The sequence below is a fragment of the Protomyctophum parallelum genome, assembly GCF_964188405.1.
Source record: "Protomyctophum parallelum genome assembly, chromosome: 19".
Taxonomy (NCBI): Eukaryota; Metazoa; Chordata; class Actinopteri; order Myctophiformes; family Myctophidae; genus Protomyctophum; species Protomyctophum parallelum.
In genome coordinates this window covers 8,033,695-8,057,971 of record NC_139717.1, presented here as the reverse complement: position 1 = coordinate 8,057,971, position 24,277 = coordinate 8,033,695, and the positions used below count along the sequence as shown (strand labels likewise).

The 24,277-nt window shown below is 41.5% G+C and overlaps 1 protein-coding gene across 10 annotated transcripts in view; it reads right to left on the bottom strand.

Annotated features, from left to right (window-relative positions):
* LOC310876594 (unconventional myosin-VI-like) overlaps positions 1-24,277 on the bottom strand; it is a 165,234-nt gene that overhangs the window by 40,328 nt on the left and 100,629 nt on the right. For all 10 annotated transcript variants that reach the window (XM_083790160.1, XM_083790163.1, XM_083790164.1 and 7 more), the window contains exons 16-25: positions 23,470-23,597; positions 22,685-22,780; positions 21,810-21,980; positions 16,669-16,707; positions 14,501-14,594; positions 6,179-6,309; positions 5,441-5,518; positions 4,346-4,475; positions 2,444-2,534; positions 1,102-1,252 (exon numbers count right to left, since the gene is read on the bottom strand). In XM_083790160.1, coding sequence (XP_083646286.1) covers positions 1,102-1,252; positions 2,444-2,534; positions 4,346-4,475; positions 5,441-5,518; positions 6,179-6,309; positions 14,501-14,594; positions 16,669-16,707; positions 21,810-21,980; positions 22,685-22,780; positions 23,470-23,597 — 1,109 coding nt within the window. The remainder of the gene's footprint in view (positions 1-1,101; positions 1,253-2,443; positions 2,535-4,345; positions 4,476-5,440; positions 5,519-6,178; positions 6,310-14,500; positions 14,595-16,668; positions 16,708-21,809; positions 21,981-22,684; positions 22,781-23,469; positions 23,598-24,277) is intronic.

The following is a 24,277-nucleotide window of genomic DNA, read 5'->3' as shown; positions in this document are numbered from 1 at the left end:
TGTCCGTCCGTCCGTGTGTGTGTGTGTGTGTGTGTCCGTGAGCAGCTAATCTCGGCCACCGTTAACCCGGTCAATGCCAAATTTTGCACACACACTCCCTGGATGCCAACGATGAACCTCTGCCCCAAACTTTCCAGAACGGCCTGTTATAGCGCCACCAGGAGGCCGCTTTGTGCAAAACAAGTTTTTGCACAGTACACCTTCAGATTTTGTCCAAACATCACGCAAATTGGTACACAGTCTCTCTAGAGCCATTCAACCAAACCGGTCTTTCAGATTTCTCAGACTCCATCCTGATTGGTTAAGATTGGCTTCCAAAGTTCACAGGAGTGCTCAGTTTCAAACAAAATGCTGCAAATCATGAACACATCGCGTGATTTCCGTGAAATTGTGCACCCACATTCCCACTAGGCCGAGGACGAAATGCCACATGAACAATTTCAACTCAACCTCAAGGTGGCGCTATAACTGGCCAAAAAGTGTTTTTACCTCTAACTGCACGGATCTGTGGATAACTTTGTATGCCAACTCCCTAGTTTACTTTTGTTGCCCTTTTATCCAACCACCAGATGAAGGCAAGCTGCAATGTCCTACATTCCTATCCTGGTGGAGACCTGTGCAAGGGCACTTTTTCTAGTTATGTTGTGATTCAATATTATGATTTTTTTGCATCCCCCCCCCCCCCCCCCCCTCCCAAGTTACTTTGTGTTTTTTATACTAGAACATTTTAAAACAATTTAAAACAACTTGACAAGGGAGTAAGGATTGTGCAAATATAAAATGTTCAAAATTGCACAGAATCCAGAAACTTTTAATTTGTGTGAATTTCAGCCTCTGTGGGGGGTATTTATATGCAAATATCATGACCAATGGCATTGAAATGGCATTGCAATGAACATCACTGATGACGTTTAGATGAAAAAGGAACAGAAAAAAATAATAATAATTAAGTAATTAATTAAAATATAACTTGTTGCTATAAAGCAACGCTGGGTCTTAGAGGGTTAAGTGGTCAGATGGGTGGGCTGTAGAGCCAGCACCCATCTCACCCACCTGGGTGGGCTGTAGAGGACATACAGTAGCACCCATCATCTCACCCACCTTGATTTTGACCACCAGCTCGTCGATGGACGTTTCCAGTTCCTGTACTTTGGAGCTCATCTCCTGTTTGTCCTCCTTGAGGCCGGCGACCACCTCGTTGAAACGGTCCATCCTGGTCTTCAGGTTACGCACCATCACCAGCCCGTCGATCCTGCACCACACAACACAATACTGTTGTAAACACCTGCACCACACAACACAATACTGTTGTAAACACCTGCACCACCAGTCAAAGGTACGGCTGACCTCCGCGCGCGCGCACGCGCGCACGCACGCACGCACGCGCGCGCACGCACACACACACGCACACACACACACACACACACACACACACACACACACACACACACACACACACACACACACACACACACACACACACAGTGCGACTGTGGCTCAAGAGGTAGAGCAGGTCGTCCAATGATCCATGGGTCGGCGGTTCGAATCCCGGCTACTCCTGTCTACATGTCGAAGTGTCCTTGGGCAAGACACTGAACCCCAAGTTGCTCCCAATGTGCTGGTTGGTACCTTGCATGGCTTCCGCCGCAATCGGTGTATGAATGTGTGTGTGAATGGGTGAATGTAATGCACAATCTATGTAAAGCGCTTTGGATAAAGGCGCTATATAAATGCACCATTTACACACACACACACACACACACACACACAGGGGTCAGCAGCCAATTGCATATATTTTTTGGGGTCCTCGACATGAAATAGTTTGTTAACCACAGATAGAGAAACAGGTTTTTCAGAAAACTGTCATGATTTAGACATTTTGTAGAATCTGGTCTCAATCCTAAATGGGTTAAACCTGCCCTCGAAATGTCTAATCCAAACACCAACCTGAACCTATTCCTAATGTGAAATGTTCACCTCTCTCCTCCGGTCTCTTCCTTCCTCGTCTCCCTTAAGGGAAATTCATACACCCCCCCCCCCCCCCCTCTCTCCCTCTCCTCCTTTTCACTTCATCTTCCAGGTCTTGTGTTTTCTGTCACATCTGCTGACACTTTACCCAAGGTAAGAGGACACAAGATAAGAGGACACAAGTATGGATTTTCACAAACGCCTGTCTCTGTGTGTGTGTGTGTGTGTGTGTGTGTGTGAGTGAGTAGAGACAGCCAGTGTGAGAGAGAGACTAGAGTCTGACCCATGTCGTCTGGCCGATATATCATCCATTATTTGATTTTATGTGACGACCGATGTGTTCCAATCATTATAGTTGAAGGTTTTCACACATTTAAAAACATCTGCTTTGCTATGCTTTGAACGGGACTGGTCGGGCTCTAACACACAGAGACAAGAAAGACAGAGAGAGAGATAGAGACAGAGAAACACCTACCGAGGCTTGTGTTTCCTCCTGCAAAGCCACATGCGGACGGTCTTCTGCATCTTGATGCACGCACTCGTTCTGTACAAGATCTTATACTTCACTGCGAGACAAGCAGACAAGAGACACAAAATGAAGCGTTAGATAAACACACAAGCTGCGAGGGTTGAGAGATCGAGACACAGACAGCTCTGCTATAAAAATTATAATAATAACAATAATTATTACTACTATCTGCGTCAGTACAGCTTCCTGTGGCCCGACAGAAGACTTTGAACAGAGAGACCCCATCGCCCAACGCAACTCCTCACTAATGATAAAATAACAATTATTTTTCTGCTCAGTCTGTCATACAGTAGGAGGGCTGTGGGCAGTTCAGAAACCGTCCACCAGTGACATCATCGTTAGGCAGATTTATTTTTAAACAATATTTATTTTTAAATGATATTCAAATTTGTATTATCGTGACAACGATGGCTTCCATTTTCGCATTGCAACTTATCAGGAATAGAAAGGCTGCAGTTTCTATTAGCTTGGATTCCCCATCGATGATGTCACTGGTGGACGGGTGTCTGACCTGCCCACAGCCCTCCCAAGAGACATAGAAAAAATTGTGGCATTTTATCATGAACATCCGTCAATTATATGAAGGTAGGTTGAAAAGTGGTGAAGTAGTCCTTTAAGTAAACAGCCATCGGTGACGGGTTCCCATCCATTTTTGGTCCCCATGGTGTCTATGCAGCATGTGTCAAACACTTTTCTTCACTTTATTCAGACCTATTACTAGTTGGGTGCTGAAGGATGTCGGGCATGACAAAGAAACAATGCAAAAGTTAATATATTTCAACAGCCTTGCCCTTCATGCAGGTTTTTATTTGCATAATTGCATTAACCTTGTTTCAAAAGACAAAAAATATACATATGTTGCTTTATTGCCAGATAACTGCATTATGTGTGCATGTACTGGCATGGTGCCTACACTTTAAGTTGATTCAGGAGCAAAATAAACCGCTGGAAAACAGCTTGTGACCTTCTACAGAAGTGGTTTTCAACCAGTGGTACGGGGACCACCAGTGGTCCTTGAGGGGGTTCCAGGTGGTCCCCAGCTAAATAATATAGAGTTTGAGAATATAAAGTTTGTAACCAAATGGACCCTTATTAGTTCTTTAACTTTTGAGAGTGTAAAATTAAACCATTTTAAACCGTTTGATTTTACGCTCTCAAGAGTTAAATCATTGTTAAACATCTGCATTACTTAATTTACAAGAAGTCTACATAATTAGAGAACGGAATTGTGGACAAAATCCAACGTTAACTACCGGTACATTCTTTAGTTTTGTGTCATTAAGTCTAAATGTCATCAAATGGTGGTCTGTGGCTGAAATGCTATAAACATAATGAGCCTTGATATGAAAAAGGTTGAAAACCACTGTTCTACAGTTCACAAAATGGCTACAAAGTAAACCAGCAAGAGGCCTGTCATCTCCCTCTAGGCCTGTCACAATTTAATGTAATGGCTTGATCGCAATTATTTGAGCTAAATGCAATTATTGTTTCACAATTTGCATAACGGTTTCCATTCATCTGTATAAAAATAGCTGGATGACAAAGATATGGCCTCATGGGTAGAAGTCCTTGTCAGTCAATTCTTTGTATATTTACACTATAGTAAATATACAATATACCATATACAATGGTGTCGCATGACCATTGTGTGATGTCAGTGACTATTTTCACTACTTGAGGAAAAAAATTTCAATAATTTGAAAGATTTAGCATAATGACAGGTTTAATGTGGTTAAGTCTTGCACTGAAAACAATTATGAAAAACTAAACTAAATCTAAATCACGTGTGGTAATAATTTAACTTTAATGTGTCAGGGCAACGTAAAGCCGATGGTACAGTATACGTACGTTTGATGACGGACAGGGAACACCACTGCAGCCTCTTCCATCGGCTGTGGATCAGCCACTTGTTGACCTTCTTCACCAGCTCAGCCAGGTGCTCAGGATCCGACTTCATGATCGAGTCAAACTCTGCAAACTGTACACAAACCACACCAGGCCAGAGAGAGGTTAAACTCTGCAAACTATACAACCACCAGTCCAGAGAGTGGTTAAACTAGGCATATCTTCATGCCACATGACCCTTCAATTATAATAATAATAATAATACAACTTTATTTGTATAGCACCTTTCATGACATGAAATGCAGCTCAAAGTGCTTTACAGAACAATGGAGAATAAAAGAAAAGCAAGGCAACGTACACGTTGCAATGACAAATAAAGATCTATCTATCTATCTATCAACGAAGAAGGTTCAATGATTTCGATCAAATTCCACCAATACAGTACTTCTCTAAAGTTGGCAGCTTCAGACATCAATGGTTTTTTTTCCACAGAGACATTCCCAACCCATCTCTACCTCGTTCTAGACTAGAGCCTCCAAACATTGGTGTTAATAAATTAAAGGATCAATAAGAGACAGACTGGGGATTTACCGCAGACCGTAGTGTACGTGAGTGCCTTTTGCTAAACATTTTGAATTACTCTTATACGCCACAACCAATTTGGAACTTGATGAAAACAAACTACAGGTGAAACAGTTAATCGAGCCAATGGATAAAATTCATAGATTATTAAAATAAAATATCTATATATAAAATATAGATTAGGAAAAAAAACAAGCTTCTATCTTGATTATTCAATTAATAATAAAAAAGTACAGAAATAAATTACACTGCAATTGTAGCACAAGTAACACGTCTTCTCAACAGAGCAATATAGGTATTAATGCATTCACAGCTGACTACAGTGATGAAGTCACACTTGATCAGATGCTATGTCCCTCCGTACCAAAGGCTGTTCTCACACACACACACGCGTCGGCATGCATGCGTATATCCATGTGCGCGTAATGCGTATGTGTCTGTATTGTGTGTGTGTGTGTGTGTGTGTTTGTGTTTGTATGTGTGTGTGGGGGGGGGGGGGGGGGGGGGGCATCTCACCTTCCCCGGGCGGAAGAACACTCTGGTCAGGCCAAACTTGTAGTCATTCTCATTCAGGCCCAGAGCTTTGAAGAGAGCCTGCAATGAGCACACAGGGAGCACAACGGCATTATTGCACAAGTGTAGCGTTGAAAGGAAACTTTGCTCTCTTTACTGTTTGATAAGTTTCATTTCTGCAGGTTAAATGATCAATTTCACTCACAGTGATTATTGCAATTGCTTGTCAAAACTACTTCAATCAATCTCAGAAGAGCCACTGAAATGACAAATTGATTGAACTCCTATTAAAATTGTCTGGCACGGTAAACTGAAATTTACATACATAGAAATCCACTATCCTTCCCCCATATTGCTTAATTAATGCAGCTTTATTGATATTTTGAGCACCATACAAAGGTTCTCCATTTAGATAACACAGTTCAACACCCTATACTAGTTGCAGATGTTCTTTAAAGGCCTATTCATAGTCATAGTCATGTTGTAGTTCGGTGGTCACCTCACCACCGAAAATCCAGACTATGTATGAGCCTTAAGGAGTTCTCTTATCTGTCCAAAACTGTTCTTTTCAGGATTCATATTAAAAAGTAGCAGATCTACAAGTTTTGCTGCTGCTTTATTGATTATTGTACAGTATGTGACGCCATAGTATGATCAAGTAGGTCCTTAATTAAAAAAAACAAAAACACGGTAATGTGCATTGGGTTTGCGTGTGTGGTAAGATGTGAAGGGCAGAGCAACCTTGCAGAAGAGCCTGGGGTCGAGGCGGGTCAGTTTGGGAGGCATGTACTGCTGGTACATCTTGTACAGCTCGTGGAACGGCGCTCTGGAGGGGAAGCCGCCCTGCATCAGGTCCAGCACCGACACCATGCCTACGGGAGGGGGAAAGGGACACAAATTCACACAATACATGAATGCCTGGTACAGATAAAGGTCTTTCCACACAGTCTATAGCCTTGCGGACCCAGACGTTTTGTCGTGATGTCAAGTGTGGTGTGCCTGGTAATGTTTGTTTAACTGCTGTAAACAAACATTAAAAGTCCATAGACTTGTCTGCCAAATGATGTCACGTTTACATAGGTTGGTGAACCAACGGGGAGCCGGCGTCGGTTTCCAGCACTAGTTTGAATCTGCCCCTCTATACCTTGAAAAGATTGGATATACTTTCAGGCCGCACAGCAGAGGCTGGTGCTTTTTTGTTTCAACGGTCAATGCATTTGAAAAATAAATAATGCTGGAATCGAATTTATTTCGATTGAAAAACATTACAACAGCCACTCAAACAGAAATGTTGGAGTAGGTGTGCAAGAGGTCATAAAGAGTGTGTATTCTTCTTCAGTGTACGTATGTCGATTCAGTAATGAGGTTTTTTCAAAGGGAGTACAGCACTCCCGCTTTGAACTCAGTTCACTGCAGGGGTTTTGATGTGCGGCGACTTTGATCCGGAACAGGTAATTCAGCCAATTCTTGACATCTGCCCTATTCTTTTGAAGCCTTTATATTTACCTTTGTATTTTTCTCAATCTTCGCTCCCACAATGGACAAATGCATGATGAATGATGTCAACTGCGGCAGTGTTGAGCGCACTTGGTTGTTTGGTTTGCTACCGCTAATGTAAAGGCAGCATAACTACTGTATGGAGGAAGCTGCTGTCTCCTTGACTTTGGTTCAGGGACGTACAGTATTACCATGTATTGTGTAATGATAGAAGTACATACTGTAAGAACAGCATCTCATATTCAATGCACTTTGGACAGTCCAGGAAACAACACAGCCTATACATATATCACTCTCGTCATAGTACACTCAGCATTATTTAATCACAATGATACTGTATTTCAGTGTAATCTCAACGGGCAGTATGCACAGCATGCTCCAGTGCACACACTGTGTAAAACACCAGTTTGGGATGGTACAAGAGAAAAGAAGATGTCGTGAACCTCAGAGGAGATGGAACAACATAAAGCCTGTAGAACTGTCTGACTACACTGATTAAAAAGCGGGAGGGGGCGGCCGCTTGGGATGCTTTTCTTTCATTATTTACGTCTTGCCTCAGAGCGAGAAGAAGAAGAAAAGCTACAAAGAAGACGATGCTGAGTTAAGTAGCAGAGGTTTTAGTGTGTCACGTAAATTTTGTAGGACAGTCTAGGACAGTGGTTCCCAAACTTTTTAGGTCGAGAGGAACCCAAAACCCGTTTGCCCGGGACCCAAACTAGTGAAAATATCAGATCTACAAGCACACAACACAGCACGTTGTGACGTATCGGCTATTTCCGGTCAAAGACACGAGGAAGGGCTCCACCGCCCGATCTACAGTTGAATTAGTCTACTAAAAAGTATTTTGGCAGAACTCGATGGTGTCATAATGCCTGATTCTACAGTACACTTGGTTGCATGCTGAAAATAGCAGAGCTATTGTTGTGGCTATACAAGTTCACAACGTATCGCAACGTGCTGCATGAGCTTGTCGATCGGCTATTTTCAGAGAGCAACCAAACATAAAAGGACTTGTCTTTTAGGCCCCATTTACACTGGCAGCCAAATCTAGCCTGAATCAGATCTGTGCCACATCCAGATTGGAATCTGATTGGTTCTAAATGCAGACAGGTCACATACAAGTCACATGGAATCTGATTGGTTCTAAATGCAGACAGGTCACATACAAGTCACATGAAATCTGATTTGTTCTAAATGCAGACAGGTCACATACAAGTCACATGGAATCTGATTTGTTCTAAATGCAGACAGGTCACATACAAGTCACATGAAATCTGATTGGTTCTAAATGCAGACAGGTCACATACAAGTCACATGGAATCTGATTTGTTCTAAATGCAGACAGGTCACATACAAGTCACATGAAATCTGATTGGTTCTAAATGCAGACAGGTCACATACAAGTCACATGGAATCTGATTTTTTCGAGAGGTGGTGGTCAGAGGTGGTTTCAAATCTGATTTCAGGAGATCAGTCTCAGTCTGAATGCAACAACCTGATCTAAATCAGTAAGTAAATGTATCAATACTGCAATGTAGAACTACTCCGTTACAAGTAAAAGTCCAGAATTCAAAAGTTAGTACAACGTACAAAAGTGTTGTCATCAAAATGTACCTTAAGTACCAAAAGTACTAATTATGCATAATGTCCCATACAGTATTTCAACATTTCAAATGTGTACAAATATTTAGAAAATAGCAGATCTACAGTACAAGCTCACAATGCTTGTAGATCGGCTATTTCCAAATGGCCACAATGTATATAGGGGCTGAAGTGGTAATGTATGTTTTGTAATAATAATCCAAATCTGTAAAGTAACTTGCTAAAAATGTAGCCAATACAATCAAATTCAATTTATCCAACTTCAGACACATAAGGCCATATCTAACAACAGACGCTGCTAAACTCTTCATGCATGCTATGATTTTTTCCCACATAACATACTTTTTCACAACCTGGGGCCTATTTCACGAAACTTGGATTAACTAATCCAGGATTTAGGCCAAAGCCAGGCTTTTTAAATCCTGATCTTTACAGCCTGGTTTATTCCGTTCCACTAAAGCCAAGCGAGGCTCAGAATTGGTGGATTTGGCGAGCCGGGATCAGCAAGCCTGGCTTAATAGACAGTCTGGCTTTTTGTCTCAAGACCCCTTATGTGGATCACAGATTTACTGATCCTTCTTCTTCATGCAGTATTATGGCAGTTTGCATCCTTAATAGTTGCATTACAGCCCCCTTCTGTATATCTCATTATCTTTACTAATCTATTCAAGACTTACTGATACAAGGATTTAAGCTTCTAAAATAAATACTGCTGCTGTAATTAAAGAGAGAACATACTCTCAATAGTGGATAGACTGAATGATTAACTACCCCAAAAATATAGTTTATATTTTACCACTACTATTAACTTAAAACAGAATTCTTAATATTGTAAGCATAATGATATTGTCGCATTGTGATATTTGGCCATAACTCCCTCCTCTGAGGGAGCTACCTTTGGGGAAGGGGGTTGTTGTCCAGACCGGGTCATGGGTTCATGTAGCATGCCAAAGTTTGTGCTATTGCCATTGAGAATGCATTGGGCGTTTAAGTTAAATAACTCAGAAACTACAAAACATTTCAAAGTAAAAAGTTCCAGCATGTGTCTCCACAGTAAGCTGAATTTTACAAAGTGTGAATGGAGTTTCTAGGTGAAAGTGATTTTTTTAAGTGCCACTATCTGCCTATAAATGTCTCAAATTTGAAAGCACTATATTTCTAAAACGATGAAACATTTCAAAGATTCCTTTTCAGGCACACATGTCCACCGTAGGATGAACCTAAATAGGTTTGAATGGGGTTTCTAGGTGTAAGTATGTAGGACTAGTAGTGGGTGAAACGTTACAATGGTAATATGTTGTAAAACAATTAAATGAGTAATGGTAATATTTAGTGGTTTTCACTTTTACAAAAAAATATATATAATAATATAATATAATATAATAATTCTTCTTAACCGTGCACTTGCACGACAGCAAACCTATTCATGGGGAACATTCACCAAAAGCAGCTGATCTACAAGCTCACAAGCTGTCATGTGCAGCCTATATATTTTGGTTATTTGATTTTATATAGTGCTTAAATTAGTCCTTTAATGCAGACCGATAAATCTGGAAAACATCATTGGTTTGTGATCAGTTTGACTGCTTAATGAACAGTAAAGACATCAGGATTAGGTTAAACCAGGCTGTTAGCCTGGTCCGGAGCAGGCTAAGTCCAAAGCATTAGTTTCCATGGTAACTTATGTAGCATCACTTTCATGAAACCGAATCAAGCCTCAACATATCCAGGTTAACTGGTTAAGTTAATCTGGCAAGATCAACCAGCTTTCATGAAACCGGTTAAGCACTGATCCAGGATATATTAAGCCAGGATATGTGTTAAAGCCCGGCTTAATCTCTAATCCAAGTTTCGTGAAATAGGCCCCTGGTCACAGACCATGTATGTGTTTTTGCATGAATAGTTTTATCATCATTTTTAAGAGCCTGCTCAGGGACTACATTATGTAAATTAGGGCTTCTGGCTAACGCTGGCTGTCAAGGAATTTCGAGGTGAAACATTCAAGAAGTACCTTAGGGAGTGTTTATGTAGCTGTAAAACACAGCTGTGTTTTACTGTGTTTCTTCTCTATTGTTATAGCCTTGATTTGATTGATTTTTTTTGATTGAAATATTTATTAACAGTTTGTAGAATTTACAGTACATTTTAAGCACAAACTCAATACAAAGACTGTCAACTGTGAGTGGACGACCCAATTAAGCATTACACTTGTTTACAACAGGGTCCACATTGTTCAATTCATCAAAAATTACCTGTTGTAAATCCTTATTGCCTTAGACTTCCCGTGAGGGGGCTAGGGGTTGGACTTAAGAAAGTGTATATGTAGTGTAGAAAAGAGTCATCCTGGTGAGCAGCAACAACCCTCCCCTGGCCTATTCCATGGGTGGGATCCACCCCCCTCACGAAGTGAGTTCAGTTAACTTAATGAATGCATATGTTGTACTTTAATGGGCTTGTGATGGAGATACTGTCTATTATAGCTACATGTTTGCCTTGAAGCTCATAGTATAGGTGTGTTTGTAGCTACTTGCTTGCCTTGAAGCTCATTGAAGCTCATAGTATAGATATGTTTGTGTAATGCAAATGCACATGTGCTTGGCCTATTGTGAACGTCAGGGAAATGCAATGATTACAGACTTGGGAGAATATTCACTTGGTGTATTGTTTAAATGTGGTTGAATTGTATAATAATTATGTGTTTCTATCTTTCATAGTTCAAAAACCATAACCGTGATGCCTCACCACCTCCTTGCTCAATATAAATGCGTGTGTGCAATGGAAATAAAGGCTCAAACGGAATCTCCTTGTCTACCCATTCTTGCCGATGCACCATGGTGATGTGAATAGTCCATGAGCCAGGCTCGACCTATCCCTACCTAACATGTAGACTCTGTCTTTACATGTTCAGTGTGACACATACTATGGGTTTCCAATACATCTCAACTGTGGATACATTGAATGTAAGTTATGTGTTCACCAATTGATGGTATACCTCAATAATAATCACTCAATCCTTGAAACGCTTCTCTTGCCTCAATGAATTGTCTTTTTCTCTTTACTGGCTGAGTTCCCATAACAGATTGCATGGACATGGCCCATTTACATGGATGGAAAACTGACGTGTTGATTAATGAGCATTGTACCTGTCAAAGAAATGTAGTGGTGAAAAAGTACAATATTTGGATCTCAGATGTAGTGGAGTAGAAGTAAGTATTTGATATTGTGGTTGATATTTCACAGCTGCTACTACCCATAATAGACTATGCGGATGTCATATATCAGAACACCACCGATACAAACCTCTACCCCCTCAATGTCACCTATAATAACCTACAGTATGTAGATTCATACTGAGATGCCCATATAGAACTCACCATTGCTCCATGTACGAGTCTTTAAACTGGCTATCACCTAAATCACGAAGACACTCACATTGGCTACAATTTATTTTTAAATGTATTTTCTTTCCTTATCCACAGTACCTAAAACAATTTCTTGTCCCATACACACCACACTATAATTTAAGACACACGGACCATCCCTACTTTACAGTCCCCTCCAGGATAAAAAAGGAAAGTGTGCGCCGTGCCTTCAAATTTAAAGCTCCATCTGATTGGAATGACCTACCAAGTCCACTCGGATCAATCACTTCCCTCAACGTATTTAAGGAATCAATTTTCATACACCTTCTAACGCCGTGCTCATGCTTCTAAATTAACGTACTCTTCTTGGCAGTTGTCCTTGTTTTCCATAAATATAACATACCGACCGATCTGTATGTACCTTCATAATGTGTTCCCTGCTGGCTCGATGCTGCTGTTCATTATTATCACATTATGCATGCTGGTATTGCTTGTTTGCTTTTGTTTAGTTTTTTTGCCTAATAACATGGTCTTATTGTGCAAAGGGTATATATTTTCCCCCATATGAACTCTGCTATTTAGGGTTGAAACAGTGGGGTGGGAGCTATCTTTGGGAGAGCTTTTGTTTTGTCTTGTTTTGTTTTGTCCTTTCTGTGTGTATGGTTGTACTGTTGTATTGCTTTGTGAACTGTATTGTACAATGTATCTGTGTTGAGGACCCCCTCTAAAATGAGATGCGACATCTCAAGGGGCTTATCCTTTTAATAAAGGTATATATATATATTGGAAGTACAAATACCTCTAAATTGTACTTAAACTACATTACTTAAGTAAAATGTACAGTACTTAGTTACTTTCCACCACTTCTATTTAGCCGTGGCGCTAATCTTCAGGATGGTAAGTCAGCCCTCTCCCCCAGACACCTGAGCTGACCATAAATCTACTTATCTGCCGGAATGAAATATCCTGCCTACAATTCTGACAAACAGATTATTTTTACCGCCCCTCTAACTCTCTAGGGGGGTGTATCATATCCTTTGTGCCCTCTACGCCAGTGATTCTAAATCTTTTTCAATTTCAAGGACCACCAAATGTGATAGTAATCAGTCTTGGATTGAACCAGAATGAACCTTGTTGGAATTGTGTTTCAGCATAGTGGCTGAACTTAAGTGAACTTTGGTATCCAAACTCTGAACATACCTAAAGTATTCTGTGTCTGTGCAATTATCGTTTGTTACCGTGTGTCAAGTGTTACTTACTAGGGTTTGTGGTTAATACTGTAGTGGTACAAAGAACATAATTAATGCCTGGATGGCACCCCGGACAATTGTAACCCATTAAAATGGGAATTTGGGAAAGCATATATATTTATGCGTTGACTATTCAAAAATAGCACATACAACTTCACAGTGCATCACTTCCTGCCAATATGATATCAAACCATATACCAAACTATGTGTAATTGTGCTAAACTAGAGGTTCACGCACCTTCGGCACACTCACATCAAGCAACACAGGTAAAAAAAAAAAAAGAAAGAATATATATATATATATATATATATATATCTGCCAATCGAAAGAAGGAAACACAGGCGTCTGCAGTACACCATGCAGTATTATGATATTATTCAGAGAGACCCGGTCCTGGTGTGATCAGTCAGCCATCTTTATTATAGAACCACCTGCCTCCCCGCAGGGGGCAGTCTTATCTCTTACTGTAAAACAGTTTCATCAGAGTCTTGTCGACATTGGCTAAGTTCAATGTCGACAAGACTCTGATGAAACTGTTTTACAGTGCCTACATCGAGTCCGTCATTTCTTTCTCCATTATCTGTTGGTATGGTAATCTCTGCATCAGAGACAAAAATTCCCTAGGGAGAATTGTAAAAGTGGCCTCAAAAATCATTGGCTCACAAATGAACGGCCTAGACCAGATCTTTAAGAAACAGGTACTTAACAAAGCCCTGTGTATCCGATCTGATGCTGCACACGCACTTTTATGACCCATCGCATAGCACTTTAAACGCCTGCACTTTAATGGTTGTGTGCACCTTTTACTCTGGTATCCGCTATGTGAACTGTTTGTTGTCTGTACTGTTTCATTCATTGTTTAATGTACTGTCTATGCTGCAACCCAATTTGCCCTTCGGGGACACTAAATAAACTTGAAACTTGAAACATGAAACTTGAAACTTATCACAACAGCGTCCAGTTCCTGATTCAGTTCCTGACAGTTTTAAAAGGCTGTTTTCTCTGAATATAGGCTGCGTCCGCGGTGATTGAACAGAATGTGGACGTTATGGGATCATTTCTGATGTTATGCTGTGTCGAGGTTACAGTATTAATGCTTCTGAAGAGAAATAGACTTTTTAGACGGACAGAGTCGGATTTGAGAAACGAAAGCTGCAAAAACTGGGTTGAAAACACGGAAGTAAAGTGAGTGAAGTCAGAGCACAGCCGCAGCAGAGGCGTCAACGCCACTTCTGCACACTCCACATACACCACAGTCTATAACTTGGCGAAAGTCACAGCCTGTCTCAATTTTATATAGACGCCTAGTGTTCCCAGTGACCAGGGATTTGGTGCCGTGTCCCACACTGACCTGAGCACTGCAGCTGAGAAAGAATCTGACCACCTTCGAACTGGTGGCTCACCATCTTCAAGTTGGGCTTGATGCAACGGATAAAACTGGAACCCTGTGAGGAAGGTCCAAGGGACGAGAGAAGACGACAAAGAAAAGGACGACAACAGTGACAAAACAAAGTCGAGATATATCAGACCGAGAGAGAGAGAGAGAGAGAGAGAGAGAGAGAGAGAGAGAGAGAGAGAGAGAGAGAGAGAGAGAGAGAGCGCCACACGGAAGGTTTCATTTAAGCAATATTACACTCAAGGGTGTGCTTTACAGTCATTAATGCATGCGTGCGATGCGGCAGGAAAGTTTCAAAAGGCAGCGTAGAAGATTTGTCAGGAATAGCGGGCAGGGTGAAGCGGTCAGTGATAACAGACACAGAGAGGACATACTGACCAGTGATAAAAGACACAGAGGACATACTGTCCACTGACCACTGATAAAATACACAGAGGACATACTGTCCACTGACCAGTGATAAAATACACAGAGGACATACTGTCCACTGACCAGTGATAAAATACACAGAGGACATACTGTCCACTGACCAGTGATAAAATACACAGAGGACATACTGTCCACTGACCAGTGATAAAATACACAGAGGACATACTGACCACTGACCAGTGATAAAATACACAGAGGACATACTGTCCACTGACCAGTGATAAAATACACAGAGGACATACTGTCCACTGACCAGTGATAAAATACACAGAGGACATACTGACCACTGACCAGTGATAAAATACACAGAGGACATACTGTCCACTGACCAGTGATAAAATACACAGAGGACATACTGTCCACTGACCAGTGATAAAATACACAGAGGACATACTGTCCACTGACCAGTGATAAAATACACAGAGGACATACTGACCACTGACCAGTGATAAAATACACAGAGGACATACTGACCCCTGACCAGTGATAAAATACACAGAGGACATACTGACCCCTGACCAGTGATAAAATACACAGAGGACATACTGTCCACTGACCAGTGATAAAATACACAGAGGACATACTGTCCACTGACCAGTGATAAAATACACAGAGGACATACTGTCCACTGACCAGTGATAAAATACACAGAGGACATACTGTCCACTGACCAGTGATAAAATACACAGAGGACATACTGTCCACTGACCAGTGATAAAATACACAGAGAACATACTGTCCACTGACCAGTGATAAAATACACAGAGGACATACTGTCCACTGACCAGTGATAAAATACACAGAGGACATACTGTCCACTGACCAGTGATAAAATACACAGAGGACATACTGTCCACTGACCAGTGATAAAATACACAGAGGACATACTGACCACTGACCAGTGATAAAATACACAGAGGACATACTGTCCACTGATAAAATACACAGAGGACATACTGTCCACTGACCAGTGATAAAATACACAGACACATACTGTCCACTGACCAGTGATAAAATACACAGAGAACATACTGTCCACTGACCAGTGATAAAATACACAGAGGACATACTGTCCACTGACCAGTGATAAAATACACAGAGGACATACTGTCCACTGACCAGTGATAAAATACACAGAGGACATACTGACCACTGACCAGTGATAAAATACACAGAGGACATACTGACCACTGACCAGTGATAAAATACACAGAGAACATACTGTCCACTGACCAGTGATAAAATACACAGAGGACATACTGACCACTGACCAGAGGACATACTGTCCACTGACCACTGAAAAAAGACACAGAGAGGACATACTGACCACTGATAAAATACACAGAGGACATACTGTCCACTGACCACTGATAAAATACACAGAGAACATACTGTCCACTGACCAGTGATAAAATACACAGAGGACATACTGTCCACTGACCACTGATAAAATACACAGAGAACATACTGTCCACTGACCAGTGATAAAATACACAGAGGACATACTGACCACTGACCAGTGATAAAATACACAGAGGACATACTGTCCACTGACCAGTGATAAAATACACAGAGGACATACTGTCCACTGACCAGTGATAAAATACACAGAGGACATACTGTCCACTGACCAGTGATAAAATACACAGAGGACATACTGACTGCGATAAAAGACACAGAGAGGACATACTGACCGTGCTGCGAAGTTTATCCAGCAGAATGTTCAGTTGGGTCTGCACACAGAAAAAAGAAAACAGGGAAAAGGTTATAGACATCTTTTATTGTATTTATTTTTTCTTCTTACAGAGATGCCATGACTTATCTCAATTTCAAGCCACGCTGCTGCTAACCTACTAGGAGAATGTTTCGCGTTCACAAGAGGCAAATGGAGATTTCCGTGGGATGAGAAAACATTTAAATTAGAGCGCTACGAGAAAACCCCCCAAAAAACAAGGTGTAACGCAAAAACATGTGGCCTGTAGAATGATGTTACCATATAGTAGGTGCACGTTGCCGTTTGATGACGTTGCATAGAGTGGTCCTAATGAGCAAAAGAGGTGGCTGAAATGTGCCTGAATAATGCGTTTTATAACATTGGATGCTAAGGACGAGTATACTCGTTTTAAGGCATTTTAATCACTAGAGAGGTGCCCGTGGGGCCTCTACCGCGGTGCTTGTTGGGCACTGACCTACTTTTCAAAAGTTGGAAATGCATGCCCCACCCAGATATTATGTCTGTGTCCCTTTTACGCCCGACGTCAGAATGATGTCAGATTTCTGTATGTATCTCTCTGTGTCCCTTTATTCCTATATATGTGTCAGCCATGCCCATGGAGTGTTGTTACCTAATGGTACCAACATCAACACAGCATGGAATTGTGGACAAACTCTTATCCAACGATAACAAAATATTCTTTCGTTTTTGGTCTGAGAAGCTAAATCTCATCAAATGATGGTCCGTGGCTCAAATGCTGAATACACAATGGGCCTTGATGTGAGAAGGGTTGAAAACCACTGGTCTAGATGAGTGGGGCTTTTAGTGTGGTTTTACGCCAGTGCTTTACCCGAAACTTCTTTGCCCCCTTTTTTTCTTTTTACTATTTTTTTTTTTTTTTTTAATAGTTCAAATAGCCTAAACAAGCTCCAGAAAACAGGCCCCGGGGCCGAGGGAGATGGCACCGGGCAGAGGCACAAATTACAATGCAATCATCCCATTTCTGCCTTTCAGGGGGATTAAACCCATTATACCGCCGCTAGCCATGGAATTACTAATGCATTCTGGGACAGGAAGGTCAGGTGCCGGGTTCCAAACCTCTGAGATCAGACAAACGGAGTCATTCCATGGCATGGCAGAAATGCAGCGTCAGTCTGCTCGGGTGCCACGCATACTTGCATGTTGTACATCAGTGTTAAAGGTGACATATCTAATCAGGCTTTCTAACGATATAAAGTACAACTTATTATTGAACGGCAGAACTAATCTACAGCCGCCCTGAAGGGATAGCGGCTCAACGCTAAGGCTTGGTAATGCTTGAGTAATGCTTCACACTTTCAAGTCCCATTAAGCATCACTGTGCTGAATTTAGGTAAATTGATGAGGCCCCACGGCACGCTTATGACTCACATCACATTAAGCGTAAAAGCTGAACAGCACTAACTGATTTGTACATCAAATGCTCCCGTGAACTGTTATGCATTAATTTCCCATGTGTCTGCAAGGGTGCAGTACTTAGTTTAGACAGTTTTTGGTTGAGACTAGTCATTGTTTAGACCAGTAATTATTAGTCCTACAACTACAACCTATCTCAAACCCTCACCCTAAACCTAACCTCCCACAGGGCAGCACACCTAAACCTAACCTTAACCCATGTCTAACCAATGACTAGTCTAAACTAAGTATGCACCCCGTCTGCAAGCTATAACTACATGCATCTGGAGTTGGCTCCGATAGGGAATAAGACGAGTTAGCTGCTATGAAGATATGTATCTGGAGTTGGCTTCGATAGAGAATAAGACTAGTCTCTGCTATGAAGATATGTATCTGGAGTTGGCTTCGATAGAGAATAAGACTAGTCTCTGCTATGAAGATATGTATCTGGAGTTGGCTTCGATAGGGAATAAGAAGATATGTATCTGGAGTTGGCTTCGATAGGGAATAAGAAGATATGTATCTGGAGTTGGCTTCGATAGGGAATAAGAAGATATGTATCTGGAGTTGGCTCGGATAGGGAATAAGAAGTCTCTCTCAGTGATGATAAGGTGGTATGAAAGTAGTACTGACTCAATAACATTTTATTTAGCCTATTCTGAGAAAGAATTGACTATTCTGCCTCAACGTCAACCACCAGCAAGGTGCATGTAAAGAGTCAGGACAACTGGAGGGAAATAATTTGAACACAAATGATTTGAACAGCATTGTATAGACAGACAACTTCATTTGGAAGCCTGTGGAATAATGCATGTCTGAAATTACTTTAAATTAAAAAGGTCATTGCCATTAGGGATGGGACGATAATCACTATTATCGTGACGCAAAAAACACAATAATTGTATCACAGAGATATTAATTTGTTGTGACTAGTTGACCCTATAGTCATAAACAAAATATATTTTTATTCAAAAAACTATGACTAACTAACTAACTACATCAACTACATGCACTGAACCCCTAACTGGTCCCTATGCGACCCCTTCTTCTAAAAAGACGGGTCAAATGCAAAGAAGTAATGTAGCCCGGGAGACCGACTTCTAAAAGGACGGGTCAAATGCAGAGAAGTAATGTAGCCCGGGGACCAACTACAAATAACCTTTTACTGGGGCAGTGCTTCAAACCTTTTCCTTTAAAGAAAGACACCCCATGACTCTGGCTAGAGGAGCTCTAGGACAGAGCAGAATAAGGACGTGAGTCACTGGCTCTGAGAGGGTACAAACGGAACCACTTAGAAGTTATACTTACAAGTTATACTTTTATATTTAGGCACTTCAAATGAGTCGAGTCGCTCGAGTGACTCATTTCTGCCTTTGGCCTTTGTGCCAAAAAAATAATAAGAAAAAAAACACGAAAGGCCAAAAGTTGCCTTGCCCCTAAAAAGATGAAATTCCAGGCCTGCTTTTATTCACTCAAGTAGGCAGTTATGAATGCAGTAACTTTACTTTACTTTACTCAACAGAATATTTGTAGATTGTGGTATTGCTAATCTGAGTATTTCTTCCCTTCGCTGCTCATGAAAGGGCAGCCAAGGCCAGTCTACATTACTGCTGACATAATGGGTTAGGTGCTGTATCACAGTCATACTCGGAGAATGGGGAACTCACGCGGGGACGTGGGTGGCTGATGGCGACTGAGTCGGTGTGTCATGAGAAGTGACAGGCGGTGGCACATATAATCAGGGACCTCACATATTTATTTAACACACAGTGACAAAGGGAAGACATTCATTGACTGCCTTCTCTGTCGATGACAGCGCCAACGTGACACATGCAGATCAATCGGGAACGAGCTGCCCTTCCGTCCGTGAATTGCACAAGAGAGAGAGGGGGGTGGTGTGTGGTCAGAGCTCAACTTTTTGGTGGTAAGGTAGTTCTGCCAACAAGCACATGGGGCTCATGCAGATCATAGTTATACTAGCTGCTACAAGGACAGGCTGTAACAGAAACTATAGCTATCAGCCCTAACGGAGACATCTCGGCTCCTTCACATCATAAATAATGTATTATATACGTACTATAAGTGATGGCACAATATAAAGCTTAGATAAACAACAATATGGTGTCATGTATAATTCTTCCTCGCCGGCTGCCACCAGACTGTTGAATAAGTCATGAACCGTGCCTGCCAGAGGTGGTTTGTGGCCATGTGAAACAGGTGGGCGTTTTGACCTTTCCACGCAGCACAAATTGGTCTTTGAAACAGCAGCGTAAAGAGACTTGTTACCTGCTGCTCCTTCCTTTCACCTGCATACCCGTATGATGCGAACGTTTTTTTTTAAAGAACATGCACATGCTATAGTGTTCTAAATGTCACGCAGAGCTGCTTTTATACAGACTGTGCGTTATATTAAATATGTTAATTTGTTTGAATTTAACCTGTTTTGTATCTCTTTCCCTCTGCACAGTCTACCTCTTGTGCTCTCTCTTCCGCTTAACCTTTTCGATCCAGCGCTGAGCCTACACTGGTATCTGTGTGTGTGTCTTCAAGCCATTCATCAGCTTCCCTCTGATATTGCCACTGACCGTCCGTCACTCCGTTAACTGGAGTCCCGCTGCCAGCCAGCGTGACAACAGATGGCACACTGTCCACCACGGTTAGGAGACAAGAGGCAGGTGGTGTTGCAGACAGAAAGTTCAGACAGAGAAACCAGGACACGAGCTCTGTTACTCCCATTAGTATATTATATGCCAAAGAAGAGGCAAACAATGGGATTTTATTAAAGCCCAGGGACGATCTGACACTTCTGTCTGAAAGTAATATATTGGACACGGACAGTCTGCCTTCCCAAGTCTGTAGGTCGACAGGAAGTTAACATTTTTATAAAAAAATAAAAACATTATGAGTTTTGGTGATGCTCTATAATCTATATTGTCTGAATCAACTTTGTTTGTGTTCGTTTACGTACTAAATTGAGTGACTTTGAGAGCTGTTTCAGCGTACATTGTAAGTCAATGAGGAGCATATTTTGAATTATCAATTTCTAGTCACTGGAGCAATTATTTTGGACCAAAGAGGTCCAGGTGTTTTTTTGTGCAAAAACTCCTTATTGGCTATTTTCCCTACCATAAGCCCTCAATGAATTGCATTGGATTGAATGGGAATTGAATGAGGCTATGGGGTGTTATGCTAGTTCACTTATTTCCATCGAAAGAAGTAGTAAAGTGTGCCGCTTGGGATATTATTTACATTATGAAGAGAGGATGTATACAAAGAAATTAAAATTTTGAGCGATGGAAATAAGCGAATTAGCACAACACCCCATAGCCCCATTCAATTCCCATTCAATTCAATGCAATTCATTTAGGGCTTATGGTAGGCGAAATTGCCAATCAGGAGCTTTTGCACAAAAAACACCTGGACCTCTTTGGTGGGGACGTAACAACTACAAAGAAAGGTAAGAAAGCCTTTTAGTATGGAATTCTCCTTTAAGTGTTGTATTCAATGTGAAAAGGACACTTCAATTGACAAAGGCAAAAGCTGATGATGGAGTGTACTCAGTGTAGTGAGTGATGTGATAAAACTTAATTGGAAGAGATTGCTAATTAAACCTTTCTTCTCTTGATGGTGTGGCTTATCGACCTCCCAGCTTGGGACCTTTACGTTGTTGTTTTTTTAACAGCTCACCTTGAATTTGTTCCCGACGCTGATGAAGCTGAGTTTCCCGGCCTTCTGCTTGCCATCCCGGCTGTTGGTGAGGTTCTCAAAGAGCTCCCGGACAAATCGGTCCTTGGACTCACTGATCAAACACTCGAGGGACATGTGAAGGGCATCGTTGTTCTTCTCCACAAACTTAACCTAGAGAAGGAGAACGACAGTCAACTTTATTTATAGCACTTTTCACACACAGAAATGCAGTTCAAAGTGCCGTACAAGGGGCCAAAAAAGGATGAATTAAAAAACAACATTGGCTAAGTGCTGAACAATACAGTCAGTCCAAATAGCAGAGGACTAATACATTGAAAAGAGAACACAAATGCAATTGCTCAAAACAATAGAATCACCTCATAAGACACTCATTAAAAGCTAGCTCGGTTTTCAATTGACGCTTAAAGATGTTGACTGCGCTTGCCTCCCCTAATGGGGGGGCACCAAAACATGCAGTAATCCTGGTCTCTAAACGGCCTTCCCTGGCACGCCGAGGTGCCTGATGGAGGTGAATGGAACTGGTTGGAATAACGTGTTCCTTCTACGCGCTACGTCCAGCGGCTTGGACTCATGCATTGATGGAAACATGAGGTCAATCCGTTGCGCTCCCCATGTTGACAGAGGGAGTGTAGCGCCCAGGATTGAGTTTTTTTAATAATATATATATATATAATATATTATAATAATAAAAATAATAATTCTGTTCTGTCTGTTTGTGTATTTATTTTTGTGTCAGGCCGGGCCAGTTAGGGCCCAGCCTTAATTTCCAGGCCCGTTGAGAACTCTAGAGTGAATACCAATCAAAGAACAATAAAGTCACCCTTAAAAAAACTAAGTGTAAGGTTTTAGCATACCGTCTCGTAGCAAACGGCTCCTGCAAAGTGTCTGACGATGAAGCCTTCATCGTCTCGCACATTCCTGTGGACCGCTAGCTTAGACTTCCTGGGTATCTGAGGTGCGCGCGCGCACACACACACACACACACACACACACACACACACACACACACACACACACACACAGACACACACACACACACACACACACACACACACACACACACACACACACACACACACACACACACACTCTGACAGTTTGACAGCCCATCAAATATGAATACTACAATACTAATAATTAACACTATCATTCTGAGAACTACAATTCAGGAATATCAATAACGTTCATCAGGTTCAACCGCCAGTTTTCCCGATCAATGTACCCAAATACCAAGCTTGATTGAAAGCACATTGCGTCTTTGCACATAAAATGGCCGATCAATAAACTCATAACACGTCACAGCGCTTTACTTTGCATTCTAAGCTTTCAGATCAGCAGTTTTGTGTGAGACTCAACCCAACGGCCAAATGATTAAAGGAACACTGTATCTGTCGTGATTATAAACAGATCGCAAGGACTTTTCTTCAATCAATCCTGAACATAAATAATCTATAATTTTACGCACGCACACATTTTTTTCGTCATGCAGCCTTAGATTGAAGGTTATAACTTAACATTAGTATTGCGCTCAGCGCTTAGCACCATTGCCGTACATCTACGGCAACATTTTAGTCCTTTGGTCTTTGGCCGTGAGAGGAGAGCAAGCTCTGGGGCGTTCCAGTCTCTGACAGATACTCACGGTGAGGCGGAAGTGATTTTTGTGTTTGCTGTGGACCGTGTCGGTAAAGTGCTGGTCACTGGGCTGAGGTAGGCGGTTCTCTTCATCCAGAATGTCCAGGATGCCCACCACCTTGGACTCCACCAGGTCTGAGAGGAGAGGAGAGGAGAGGAGAGGAGAGGAGAGGAGAGGAGGAGAAACGTTAAAGGAGAATTCTATGCTAGAAGGCTTTCTTACCTTTCTTTGTAGTTGTTACGTCCCCACCAAAGAGGTCCAGGTGTTATTTTGTGCAAAAGCGCATTATTGGCCATTTCCCCTAATATAAGCCCGCAATGAATGTAATTGAATTGCATTGAATTGATTGGGGCATTGTGCCAATTCGCTTATTTCCATCGCTCAAAAATCAATTAGTTTTGTATATAACACCTGTATATAACACCTGGACCTCTTTGGTGGGGACGTAACAACTACAAATAAAGGTAAGAAAGACTTCTAGCATGGAATTCTCCTTTAACCCATTAAGACCTTAGACCAGGTTCTACAAATGTATTCTAAACCATGACAGTTCTCTGAAAATCTTGTTTCTGTCAGTTGTTCTCAAACTATTTCATGTCAAGGACCCCCAAAATTATATGTACGTGGACACCAACCCCCATCTGATATGTTGTTCCAGGGACCCCCCAGAAGCAAAGATTTGAGTTAAAAACGTTCGCTGTGAAAGAATATATATTAAAAGATTTGCACTACAAGCTTGTAGATCTGCTATTTTTCTAAAATTGTGAGATAAAAAAATAGCAGATCTACAAACTCGTATACGTAGCTTGCAGAT